This window comes from Eretmochelys imbricata, chromosome 9 (assembly GCF_965152235.1).
Source record: "Eretmochelys imbricata isolate rEreImb1 chromosome 9, rEreImb1.hap1, whole genome shotgun sequence".
In the NCBI taxonomy this organism is placed as follows: Eukaryota; Metazoa; Chordata; order Testudines; family Cheloniidae; genus Eretmochelys; species Eretmochelys imbricata.
This window is the reverse complement of record NC_135580.1, coordinates 7,742,617-7,756,098: the sequence shown is the minus strand read 5'-3', so window position 1 is coordinate 7,756,098 and position 13,482 is coordinate 7,742,617. Positions and strand designations below refer to the sequence as shown.

The 13,482-nt window shown below is 51.9% G+C and overlaps 2 protein-coding genes across 7 annotated transcripts in view; both read left to right on the top strand.

The window, feature by feature from the left end:
* ABCC5 (ATP binding cassette subfamily C member 5) overlaps nucleotides 1-1,970 on the top strand; it is a 65,920-nt gene extending 63,950 nt beyond the window's left edge. For all 5 annotated transcript variants that reach the window (XM_077825657.1, XM_077825658.1, XM_077825656.1 and 2 more), the window contains one exon: nucleotides 377-1,970. In XM_077825657.1, the coding sequence (XP_077681783.1) occupies nucleotides 377-478 (102 nt within the window). In that variant the 3' untranslated portion in view covers nucleotides 479-1,970. The remainder of the gene's footprint in view (nucleotides 1-376) is intronic.
* Nucleotides 1,971-6,476: 4,506 nt separating this feature from the next.
* RNPEPL1 (arginyl aminopeptidase like 1) overlaps nucleotides 6,477-13,482 on the top strand; it is a 33,298-nt gene continuing 26,292 nt past the window's right edge. For both annotated transcript variants that reach the window (XR_013347042.1, XM_077825663.1), the window contains exon 1: nucleotides 6,477-7,376. Coding sequence is in view for 1 of the 2 variants with exons in the window: in XM_077825663.1 (XP_077681789.1) it covers nucleotides 6,609-7,376 (768 nt within the window). In the remaining variant the exon portion in view is untranslated. The remainder of the gene's footprint in view (nucleotides 7,377-13,482) is intronic.

The following is a 13,482-nucleotide window of genomic DNA, read 5'->3' as shown; positions in this document are numbered from 1 at the left end:
ATACAATCTAAAATCTTAAAGCAGATGCCATTAGTAGGCTAAAGCCAGATCTGCAAAGGGAGGCCTGGATAATGAACCAGGAGGCTGTCAGCTGTTGAAGTCTTTCTAGCATGTGGGCATCCATGGAATGATTTGAAAAAAGATGCTAAGCAAATAAGGGGTGCTCCAAACTTGGCATTATGCAGTCTGTCTGTGTGGCCTCAGGAGATGATGTGGGCAGGGAGTCAGATTGGGACCTGGAATATAGCTGCCCTGGGCATAGTCCCTTGCATTGAGTCCCCTGGTGCATCACTATGATGTTAGCATACCCTCTGTTGTGGCAACCTGTTTTATGCTGAATTTCATTAATGAAAACTCCCCACCTTGTTTGTTTTAGGTAGTGGAATTCGACACTCCGCCTGCCCTTCTGTCCAATGAGAACTCGCGCTTCTATGCCATGTTTGCTGCTGCAGACAACAAGGTTGCGGTCAAGGGCTAAAATTCAGGATACAGTCACTTTAATTTGGAGGTTTCCAATCCCTGCCTGTGGCAGGCTGCTCCTCATTGTCAAAGCAGATTATTGCCTTTTCATCTTTTTAATTTTTAGCACAATGTGTCAAACCGGAGACTTTTTAAAACCCTGTAAGATTTCTTCCTGTTTTTATTGTATTTATTCCATATTCATATTACTAAATTTTTTTGTTACTAAATGCACTCTACAAGTGGCTCAGGGAGCCATAGTTATAAATGTATCAGAGGCCTATAATGAAGCTTTATACATGTAGCTATATCTATACATAATTCTGTACATAGCCTATATTTACAGTGGAAATGTAAGCTGTTTATTTTATATTAAAATGAGCACTGTATTAATAACAGTGCATATTCTTTTCTATAATTTTTGTACAGGTTACGGTACTAGAGAGCTGGCTTTATCAGACTGTATCAGACACCATTTAGTCTCTTACAGCTGGTCTTTTCATAGTGCCGGATTTTCTGCGTGTCTGAATGGAAGTGAAGCTTTGCAGTAGTGTCCTTCAATGTCCCATCGTTGTCGTCCTGCACAAGGGGGAAGGGCTCTGTGGTGTAACTCTATTGCATCGTAACTATTGTTAAAGCTGTTTGGAGCATCACTAATGTTCATGGTGGCAGCTGCTTCCAATGATGCTTTCCCAGGGTAGCTTTTTTTGATTTCCTGAGTGGTTCAGGGAGAAGACCACTTCTGGGTCACAGGAAAGTTCCACGATCACTGTGTCCTGGTGCAGTGATGGGAATGCAGCAGCTCTTCCTCGTGCAGTGTCCTGGGGCAATTCCCTAATGTATCAATGGAGTTTGGGTTTTGTTTCTATTAAAATAACCAAACTCCTGCTTTGCTGATCTAACTGGTGACTAGAATCTAAATGTTTATAGAACAACCTATAGTAAAACAATTGCTCTCTGAAGTTCAAATCCAAACCCTGGGTTGCTGGCACTAAAGTCTTTTCTTTCCTGAGCTGCTCCAGCTGAATCATTTATCCTGAAGCTGCTAATGCTCCTTACAGGTTGAGGTTGGTTCTTATAGGCATACATAACACTCACCCTTCGAGCTGTTCACTTACACTAAGCTTATAATACATCAGCATTTCTCGTTTTGGTCTTGCACACATATTACCTTAACACTTAACACCCCAAAGTCTTCTGCAACTTTGAACAGGTTCCTGCTGATCAGGGTGTGACACTGGAAGGAAGTTATTTTCTTACTGTAAAGAGACCTACCTCAGGTTGCTGAGTCCTGTGTGGTACGTTACCATGATTACTGTACACCATCCCTGTTCTGTGGGCCCCGGGGCCCAGGTGGGTGCGGTCACTCCAGTTATAGCCGTGACTTATTGAATGCTCAGCATTGCATGTCTTTGTCAACTTGGACATTTTGTAGCCTTAGCATGTTTGCAAAATGTTTCGTCGAGGCAAAAATCTGAAAAAGTGAATAAAACTATTTTGGGTTTTGTAAACTCTTGTTGTGTGAAGCAGTTTCTTTGAGGCACACAAATCGCTGGCTGAGCAGCAAGGCCGTTGCGGCCGTTGGCAGAGCTCCACTGCTGAATAGTTCTCACAGTCGGTGCCGTTTTCGTGATGCATCAATCTGGAGCTGACTTTCCCTTTAAGACAGATCAGTTTCTTTAAGAGTACAGCAGATTATTTCCACGTTGCCCGGTACAGGATGCTACAAGTTTAAGTGCTGAGCAGGACAGGGAGCATAGGGGACCCCAGTCTTGCATTAATGAGATTCTGCCCTGTAGTAGGAGGGAGGCCTGAGAGGGGAGTGTAGAGCTTACTTAACCCCCCTATTAGCGTAGACTGGATCATGTTTATGCCCATGTCTCCTTAAACACCCATCCTCTACCCACACCAACTCTTGTATTTCTGGTCATGTCACATACAGATTTGCAAGATCTAGGCCTGGATATAATAGCAAAGAACCTGGTGCTCACAGCCCAGCCATCACTGCCACAGGGAAACCACAAAAGTAGAAAAGCTTTCTGGGTGTTGGAATGCAGATGAGTAGCACAGAAAGCATTGTTCGCTTCATGTTTCTTTGTATTTAATGATCTACTTCGACCACAAGTCGCAGATTCGTTAATGAAGAGTGGGTTGGAGCCTTTCACCCAAATCCATATTTTGGACAGTTCTTGAAAATCTGCTGTTTTGTCCCACCCTCAGCCGCAATGCAATTGCCAAGTTCAGGTCACATCAATGAGCTAACACCAGGGCTCCTGCCTTCGGTTCCTAAGCAGAAAGAAAAATATGGAGATCCAGGGAGAACTTGGCCAGAAGGTGCAGCTGGGCCCACCACAGGGCTGTGGAGGTTTCTCCAAGCTGCTGTCACCAACCCTGCTGCCCCTTGCTGAATAGATGTCTTCAACAAAAGGGGGAGTGGAATTTGGAGTCAGCATGGGTCAGAGTCAGGTTTCCTGTACACCATCCCTAGACAGGTAGGCCTCAGGCTTTGAGGGATTTACTTACGTTTGGATCCAGCAAACCTCCCTCTTTCACCTACTTCTTTCCCCCACCACTGCCTGCAAAAAAGAAGTTTCATAGAGACAGAAAGAAGTTAGTGTATAATGTGGGAGAAGCTTGTTACTTGGTTCAAAGTGGTTCCTGCCCCTTTCCCATCCTGTGGCAGTAGCATCCATGTTTCCTTGTAATTAGAAAGCAAGTTATGGGGGACATGAAGGCTTCAGAATTGGGGTCTGGGACATTCGTTATGCATAAGGTGCTGTTGGTGCTAACCGAAGCTGACTGTCCATCCCGTCTCCACTCTGCAACATTGCTGCAGGGGATAAGTGACTAGAAAGAAGTGTAACTTCCCCCCATCCCCTCTGCCCCACACACATACATACATCAAAGGTGACAAGTTCCCATCATAGCCACAGCACAGAGGGTGATCAGATTTTGAAAATTAAACAGAGCCTGTTTTCTTAATCCAGGGCGGTCTGCAGGCTAGAGCAAGTGATGGACACTTATCACTGTGATTGGGAGGAGAGGGTAGCTACATTTCTATCTGCGCTGCAAGCACCCTGGCAAAACTCTGTCCCTTACTTAACTTCAAGGAAGCCATGGGGGTGGAGGGGCTAGGAAGAGAGCAGTGGAGATCAGCAATTTTATTGTACCCTGGCAAGACAAAGGCTCTGAATTTGCAACTGGATGGCTTGGGGCGATGAGATCAAAGGTTCCAGGGGGGCCTGTAACAATTCCAAGTGGGCAGTGGCTGGATGTCCGAGAAGCTGCACACAGGTGCACCCTTTATGGAGTTCAGTGAGTGCTGCTCGAGGCACCATTCTTGAGAAGGCTCCATCTCCTCCTCCTGCTGCTGCAGAACCTAGGGCCAGGCCCTATGCATCCCCTACCAGAGAAAGTACCCAAGGTCGAGCACTGCATCGGCTCCCAGTATTCTGCCCTGGCGCTACCATGCCAGCCTCCCACCTCCTTGCCAATGCTGCTGCGACCATAGGGTTTGAACTGGAGCGCTGTCATACTACACACACAAACAGACCAGAAGGAGCGCTGGTAGGGACAAGTGGAACTGGGCCTGGTAGTGGTGGCAGTTTGGAGTAGGATGGGGTGGGGTGTTTGAACTGGGACAGTTGGAACTAGGCAGGTGTGAACAGCTAGTCAGGAAGTAGCAGTTTAAATGGACCTGTGGATCTGCATTAGTTTGGAGTGACAGGTCACGGGAGAGTGATGGCTTGTCTACACTTGGAAGGCTACAGCTGTGCTGCTGTTGTCTACCTACACCAATGAGAGGGGTTCTCCCAGCGGCATAGGAAATCCACCACCCCAAGAGGCGGTAGCTAGGTCTACAGAAGAATTCTTCCATCAGCCTAGCATGTCCACAGCAGGGGTTAGGTGGGTATAGATACATTGCTCAGGGCTGTGGATTTTTCACCCTCCTGAGTGACACAGCTGGGCCGACTTAACTTTTTAGTGCAGACCAGGCCTAAGAGTTTGAATTTGCCGTGTGGAGTGAACTTGAGAGAGGGAGCTGAGCCATGGGGGGTTGGGGCACCTGGGAGGGAGAATGAGAAATGGCTGGTAAGAAAGGGTCTTTTGGAAGGGAATTTGAAAAGGGGACGATGGCTGGGAGCAACAGATGGGATTTTAGGGCTGATATAGGGCAGCTGGGACCATGACAGTTGGGGTTTGGTTGTGGGGAGTGATGGTCTGACTGGCAGTTGTTGCAGAGGACATTTGAATGGGGTTTTGGGGAGGTGCCAGTTGGGAACGGGGATGTTTGAATGTGGGCAATTGGGAAGGGCAGTTTGAACTGGGGACTGGGAGAGCTGGGACGGGGCGCAGCGTGTTTGTCTGTGCAATAGTTAACAGACCGCAGGGCAGAGCGGGTGTGAAGAAGGACAGAATCAGAGAGGCCTTGTCGTCATCCTCAGGGGACCGTGGGCAGGGGCCAGGGTAGCATTGCTGTCACTTGGGTTTGTGTCCTGCTGATCCCAGCAGCGTAAATTCCTCTCTGGGAGACAGTAGGCTCTGGGCAGATTAAGGGGTCTGGGCAGCCCTCCTGGAGGAGGGAGGGATATCTGTGTAGCTGGTGGAGGCAATGTCTGTGCTGGCTCCTGTAGGAGGGGGTGTCTGTGTCACGGGGGGACACTGGGTCAGGGCTGTTCCCTGCAGGGAGGGAGCATCTGTGTGGCAGGTGGACATCAGATCACGGCAGTCCCCCTGGAGGAGGGGGGCGTCTGTGTCACGGGTGGACACTGGGTCCAGGATGCCCATCTAGAGGAGGGGGACAATTGTGTTGTGGATGGACACTGGCTCAGGGCCATTCCCTGCAGGAGGGGGTGTCTGTGTCACGGGTGGGGGACATCAGTGTGGCGGATGGACACAGGGTCCGGGCCGTTCCCAGGTGGAGTGGGGCATCTGTGCTATGGGTGGATGCCGGGCGTGGGCTGTGCCCCTGGAGGAGGGGGGTCTGGGTGGCAGGTGGACGGCGGGCTGCCCCTGAGGGAGACGGTGTCTGTGCCATGGGGGTGGACGCCGGGCGTGGGCTGTGCCCCTGGAGGAGGGGGGTCTCGGTGGCAGGTGGACGGCGGGCTGCCCCTGAGGGAGACGGTGTCTGTGCCATGGGGGTGGATGCCGGGCGTGGGCTGTGCCCCTGGAGGAGGGGGGTCTGGGTGGCAGGTGGACGGCGGGCTGCCCCTGAGGGAGACGGTGTCTGTGCCATGGGGGTGGATGCCGGGCGTGGGCTGTGCCCCTGGAGGAGGGGGGTCTGGGTGGCAGGTGGACGGCGGGCTGCCCCTGAGGGAGGCGGTGTCTGTGCCATGGGGGTGGACGCCGGGTGTGGGCTGTGCCCCTGGAGGAGGGGGGTCTGGGTGGCAGGTGGACGGCGGGCTGCCCCTGAGGGAGGCGGTGTCTGTGCCATGGGGGTGGACGCCGGGCGTGGGCTGTGCCCCTGGAGGAGGGGGGGTCTGGGTGGCAGGTGGACGGCGGGCTGCCCCTGAGGGAGATGGTGTCTGTGCCATGGGGGTGGACGCCGGGCGTGGGCTCTGCCCCTGGAGGAGGGGGGTCTGGGTGGCAGGTGGACGGCGGGCTGCCCCTGAGGGAGGCGGTGTCTGTGCCATGGGGGTGGATGCCGGGCGTGGGCTGTGCCCCTGGAGGAGGGGGGTCTGGGTGGCAGGTGGACGCCGGGCGTGGGCCGCCCCCAGTAGCCCAGCAGCAGACTCCAACCCTCCCAGCCATGCCAGGGGTTGGTGGTGCCCCCTGCAGCGGGGTCCTTGCGGAGCCAAGCATCGGCCTAGCGCCTCCCGCGGGGCTCCAGCAGGGGGCGTAGCCGCGCTACGATCCCCTGGCTCCCGGCACGGTCCCTTCCCGGGCGCCCCCTGGCGGCCGCGCCCCGCCGATCGCTCGCGCCCTCCGGCGCCCCCTGGCGGCCGCGGCCGGGATGTCCGTCCCCGGCGCCCCCTGGCGGCCGCCGTCCCGCCCCTTCTCCGTGCTGCCGGCCGGGTCCGGCGCTCCCGCGGGCCGGTGCCGAGCGGGGCCTGCGCGGCTCTCCTCCCCCCGGTGCCCTCGGCCGCGGGGCCGCCCGCCCATGGATTTCACATAGCGGCCGCCGCCGCCGCCTCCGCCTCCGCCGCTCCATGGCGGCTCCGGCTCCGGCTCCGCCCGGCCTGTGCTGCTGCCGCAAGGGGCCCCCGCCCGGGCCCGAGGCGCCGCCGGCCCCGCCGCCGCCGCCCCCGCCCGAGCCCCCGCCGGACGTGGCCTCGGCCTCGAGCTCGCAGCTCTTCCGCCTCCGCCACCTGCACCTGGGGCTGGAGCTGCGGCCCGCGGCCCGCGCGCTGGCGGGCTGCCTGGTGCTGGAGCTCTGCGGCCTGCGGGCCCGGCCCCGGGCCCTGGTGCTGGACACGCACCCGGCCCTGCGCGTCCTCTCGGCCGGCTACCGCCGCGCCCCGGCCGGGGAGGGGCCCTGCGCCTTCGCCTTCCCCGCGGGCCCCCCGCCGCCCGACCCGCTCCCGCCCTGCGGCCCCGCCTGTGCCCTCACCCCGCTCCTGCCCGACCCCTCCTCGGGCTCCTCGCCCTCCCTGTCCGCCCCTTCCACCGCCTCCACCCCCCTCTCCGCGCCTGCCACCCCCGGGCCGGCCCCTGGCCCCGGGGCCCGGGCCCAGCCCGCTGACCTCCCGCCCAGCCCCCTGCCGTGCCCCTCGCCTGACTTGCCCCCTGCCCCCGACCCGCCGCCCCCGCCCTTCCCCAGCTTCCCCGACCCCTCCGCCGCCCCCTGCCCTCTGGTCTTCAGGGTAGACCCCTTCACCGACTACGGCTCCTCCCTCACCATCTCCCTGCCCGCTGCCCTGCAGCCTCACCAGCCCTTCCAGATCATCATCCGCTACACCACCGCCGACGGCCCGGCCGTAAGTAGCCTTTCCGAGCCCCTGCCAGCTTCGCTCGACTGTTTGTTCCCCCGTCGAGGGGGTGTCTGGGTACCCGGACAGGCAGCAAAAATACCAGCGGCCAGGTGGGAGCCTGGTGGGAGGTCGAGTCTGTGCCCTCTGCTATCTTCCCAGACGTACAGAGACCTAGGCCGCGATTTCTCTCTCCTTTTGCCAGGGTAGAGCAGAAGGTGTGGCTTGAAATAGTCTTCACTGCCAGGCTGTGCTTTGGGGTTTTGTGGGCTTTCTCCTGGGCTTTTGTCTGGGCCCAGCCAAAAGGACTGTGCCCGTCATTTCGAAGCATTTGTTTTTGTGGATGGTAGCGGTAGGTGGTTTGATTACATGGGAGTGGCAGTGGATCTGGTTTCCCATATTGGCAGTTCACCGTCTTGTTATCCATATATCGTCCTCCGAGTGGGTAGCTCTTCAGACACCTACGAAGACACAGTGCTCGTCTGAGGCACTTACAGTCTAGGTTAGATGAGCCACAGCTTGACCCGGGGAGAGATGACAGCAGACAAAGTGGAGTTGTAGGAACGAGGGGGTGACTACCGTATGTAATATCATGAGGTTACTTATTTTCATATTATTATTTTTTCGTTTTTGACCTATAATTCACTATCTGTTAAGTTGGTGTGTGCGTGTGGGCTGGCATTAGAGAAAATCAGAATTTCACTGCTACGTTATCCTGCCATTTTTTCTGATTACCAGATGGTCTGTGTGTAAACAGCAGCTTTCCCCTTCCTACTCAGCTTGCTCCTTCTGATTCAGTGTTTGACATCTCTCTTCGCTCAACAGGGGCATACCTCAGGACGTGACACTGAATAAACAAGTTTCAGAGCCTTCTTCTGAAGCACCAACCTGTGATGGGTGCCAAGGCTTTTTACAACACGTGCACTAACTGAGCCACTTGCTCTTTCTATGGCTCTCAAAAGTTGATACCCCTGTTCATTGCCACTATGGGCATAAGCAGCTGAGTTACGCCTTTAAACTGAACATAATTGTTGGCAAGTGGTGTACGCTCAGACAGGTCTACACTAGAAGTGCTTTGCCCACATAGCCGTATTGGTATCTGTACTGCCAAAGCACTCCTTGCTTGTTGTGGGTATATCTTATTTTAAGCCCCAGCTGCAGTTTTGCAAGTATAACTGCGTCTGCACTAAGGGCTTTTGCTGGCACATGTGTTTGGTCACAAATCACACCTCATAGCACCCTTGTCTATGCCAGCTATGTCTGTAATGTGGACCCGGCCTCGGTTCCTTTCCTTTTCTGCCTCATTGAGAATGCTTCTGAGCAGGTTGGGTATCTGCTAGTAAGCCAGAATACAGTGGACTTTTGCCAGATATTTGCAAAAATTAGGCTTTATGTAGCCAGTTACATTTTGGTAAATGATCACAGGGAGCTGGAATTGTTATGCTTGCATTTAATACACAATTCAGGCATGAATAACAGTGTACCAGTATTTTGGGAAGACATTCTATTGGATGTGTATGGCTGTGGCAGTGTTTAATTGGATTATAACACAGTATGCTCAACAGGCCCGCCTAGTGGTGGCCCCTGACTGGCTAATCTGCGTGGGACTTTTTCCTGCAGTAAAGAGAGATCTTTACAAATTTTGCTGCTCATTTTGATTCCCACAGTTCTCTGTAACCACTTGGACCCTGAGCTTTCAGTCAATACCCAACTGATATTGAAATTCCAAGGGATGATGGAAACAAACATATCTAAGCAACCACTGGACTTCATTAAATTAAGTTAAATTCAGCGCTCTCTAGCTGAAAAGTACAATATCCATTTTCTTTGTATTTGGCTGTAATACGAAGGTACTATGCTCACTTGGCCTGCCTACGTTCCTTTGCAAAATGTAATAAGGTCTCAAGAGGCTTTTGGGAGACTCGCAAAACTTTTATAGTCTAATGCGATGGACGCGCTCATTTTATCTGATGTGACTTACCCTTACCTATCTCAGCTTGTTTGTTTAGTATCATGTGCTGCATCTAGTGTAATTGTTTTAATTGCTGAACATGATTCAAACAGAAAACCTAAGGGGGGAAAAAACCAGAAAAAATCAGTTTGTGGCAAAATAATCTAGTAGACAACAAAGAGTAGGTGTCACACGCTTGTGAAAAGAACAGATTTCCAGGTAGAAGTGATTTACCAGATTTCTCTCTCTCTCTCTATTTTAGGTACTTATTGGGTCCCCATTCATTTCTATAGTACTTGTGCACCTCACAACCTGCACTGAGGTAGAGCAGTGCTATTATCCCTTTTGGACAGAAGGGGAATGGAGGCACAGAGAGACTAGGTGACTTGCTCAAGTTCACGCAGGAAGCCTATGTCAGAGCTGGGTATTGAACCTGGGTCTCAGATTAGCACACTGACCACTGGACCTTCCTCTCTGTATTCCTCTTTCTGTAGTGCTTCACATGCAGTTTCTGTAATCTTGACTTTAGAGTCTTTAGCTGGGGTGCTCTACAGACTTTTCTCATTAAGTCCCCAGCTACCGGGTCAGGAATGATGATCATCCTGGAAATGTCCCATGAAGAGCCATCTCTCTGCCTGATTTAGAGCATGCCAGAAAATAAACAGCCATGTTGCCACTTGAGAAAGTGGTTAAAATTCAGAACACAAAGAAATTATTTTCTAGTGGCTGTGATCGCTGTCTCTGTCAAGCCCAGATTGTCTGGTAGGCTTGTATCAGATTACCACTGCTCACCATGTCATGAAATTGGCAGTCCCTAAGATAAGGGTTCCCATGAGATTTGCCATGTTGATACGATCAGATCAGTTTCATTGTCCTGCCACTGATGTTGCTTGATGCCTGATGGTATGGAAGAAAAACCTCCAGAATGCACTTGGCCAATTGCACATTTGCTGCATGTGGTAGCAGGCGGTGAGAATGGGGATTCTCTCATGACAATGACAGGCAATAGGGCATAAAATTACCTAATCACAAAGCATTTCTAAAGCACTGTGAACACTGGTATCTAGGTCTTATTATAGATTATAAAACTGCAAAACCCCTCGGTGGTCTAAAATTATCCAGCCACTTAAAAATTTGACTCAGCCGTGGCAGTGAATTGTATATGCTATTTGCTACTTAAAATGATGATTCCTTTTGGTCTAAATGTGTTGACATTTCAGGTGCAGTTCTGTCCTGAGAAGTGGCAGTAAAAATTGGCCCCACAACTCCAGATCAAATTTGCTCAGCTTACAAGTAAGAAAAGAGTATCTCTGGCTGTCACCCCAGGAACTCTACAACAGTATATATATTCTGTCTTGGTTGTTCTTGTAGAGCTCCTCACGGTAGCTTCGAAGTACTGAAAAGGTAAATTAGATCTACGTGCTGGTTCTGGGAGCTGATTCCACAGTCTAGTCATCTGGACTGAGAATGTTTTATCTTGCTGCTGGATTTTGCCAGCTGCCTTATGCCACAGGCAGAATTGTCTTGGGTCATGGATGGTCTCAGACGTAGTTGCATCCTGAGCCAAGACTGTTGGCATTAGAAGTGCACTGAGACCTTGGGTGATGTTCTCTTATTGTCTCATCCTGCTTATGTGGGCTGCCTTGTTCTGCATGAGCTTCTGCTTTTACACTTGGATACAATGTATTGCAATAATCTAGTCTGGAGATGACAAATGCATAGATGCTGTGTCCAGACCCTCATCTGGATTCTCCAGTCCCATCATCATTGGTTTGGCCTTTCCTGGATTGAGTCCTATTGAGATCCAGGAAGTACTGCTAAAGGACCTTCTCCCAGCCTAAGGGGAGGATCCACAGGTCCGGGATTCCAAATAATTGTGGGAGACAACTAAGGAGATAACAGGAACAGGAGAGAAGTTAAAGGGTTAAACGAAGGGAACCTGACAGGCACACCGAGCAGAGAACCCCAGAGAGTGCTCACTGCTCCTTAAAGGTGTCAAGGGAGCCAGAGGATGCCGCTCAGAGGAACTCTGCCCGGATGTGTGAACGGGCTGAGGAACGGAAATAGGTCCCACAGTCGCAAGAAACCCCGTCGGCCAACCTCCTCTCCCTGGTTTTGTAGATGGCCGTTTTGGCCAGGGCTAGGAGGAGGTTGACAAGGAGGTCCCATGACTTTGTGGGGCCATGGATAGGGAGTGCGTAGATGAACAGGTGCGGGGAAAAGTGCAACCAAAACCGTAATAATATATCCAAGAGGAGCTGGAATAGGGGCTGCAACCTGGTGCACTCCAGATATACATGCGCCAGGGTCACCCTCACGCCGCAAAAGGGGCGGGTGTCTGGGAGGGGAGTGAACTGTGCCAAGTACACACCCGTGCTCACGGCTCCATGAAGGAGCTGCCAGCTGATGCCCCCAGCGGGCCTCGGGATCAGGGTGGAATATAGGCTGGCTCACGGGGGTTCCTCACTCTCCAGAGGTGGCAGGATGTCCCGCCACCTCGTGTCAGGGCGGGACGTGAGGGTGAGGACGTGAAGGGTGTGGAACATGAGCATGTACAGATGTTTCTTTGGCGTGGTCTGGAACCGAACTGGCTGCAACTTGTGTAGCCGACTCACGGTAAAAGGGCGGGGGCCCGATGAAAAGGTCCGGAGGGCCTGGGGTGGAGGGTGGGTGGGGTGTGCCCTCTCACAGGACCTGGTCGAGGAAAACCCAAGCAGTGGGCAGCAAAGCGGCCCTCATTTCCTGAAGTATGCGCCGGGGAGTATGAGGCCTGGAGAGCCCCATGCGCTGAGCGAGTGTCAGGGGATCCAGCCAGTCTCCCTGGTCATAGTCCAGGAGGTCTCTGACTCTGGTGTGTGAGGCAGCTATTCTTTCTCCTCGGGCTTTTCTCTTGCAGCCTTTTTGCTCTCTTTCTGATTGCATTGACTGATTCTGTTGAAATAGAGTTATACAAAGCCTGTTGTCCTAAGGATATTGTTGGCAGCAGGGAGTGGTCTCGCTTTTGCTTCACAATCTCAAAGCCACATTGTGTTTTCTGACTTGCACATTGTCATAAATACTCTGCAAGCCAAATTATGCCTTCAGTTAACATCTGCTCCTCAGCCCCATCATGTCTGAGCATATGCTGTCACTTACACTTTTTCCGTCTTATTGGCACCAGAGCAATTGAGTGGTGGGAATGTGGTGCCATTGTTTATTATTGTTTTTAGTGTAGCTCTACACTATGAGTACAGGTGAGGCTGTGTTCAGAGTGATTTGTTTTCACTCTTTATAATTGTCAATACATTAGTAAACTCCTCACAAACTCTCTTCTCTTTGCAGGCTAAATAACTGTAGATTTTGAGACTTCTCTCTCATAGAAGTCCTACCTAGACTTAAAACTATCTTCATTGCCCTTCCCTGGATCTTTTCAGTCTTTGCAAGATCTTTCTAAGATGATTTTTTGCGGGGCAGGGACTGTTTCCTCTGAGGCCCCTAGTACATTTGTGGGTGGGGTTATTAAATAATGTTTCAATCCAGCATAGAGGTATCAGCAGTAAGGTAGCATGAGAGGCTAGAAATATCTGATTGAAACATGGAATATTCTATGATTCTATGGAATTGTGTTGCATTTATTTATTTGGCTTTAGCTGTCTGTGTTCAGCTGTCCATTATTCCTCATGCGGATCTGGCAGGAGCCAATATAGTTTTATGGTGGATGGCTCTTAGGGGACAGCTGGGAGATTAAATCTGCCTTTCACAGAGCATTCCAGTTCCTTTCTGGGGCTGTGTTCTGTTAGGGAACTATGATCTGTATGCCACCTTCACGCTCCAGGAGCAAGCGTGTGTTAAGCTCAGCACTACCCTAGTGGTGTGTGGACTGCATACAGTAGTGAAGTGTGTTGAAGTGAGGGGAATTCAGCCCCAACCTTTCAGGACTAGAGATGTTCTGCAAAAAAAATTTTCTTTGTGCCATTCTGGGGAAAGCAAATTCTACTTCACCTCTCCAGCTGTGACATGTCTCTGACTTGTCATTTACTATGTTGTCATCCACTGTTGTTTTCTTTCCATGACAATGGGACAAGCCAAGGTTTGCATTTCAGGTTATAAAACTTGTTAGTATTTCCTCCTCCCTGTGATACAGCACACAAGTCAACCTGTGTTCAGACAGCTGACCTCTGTACC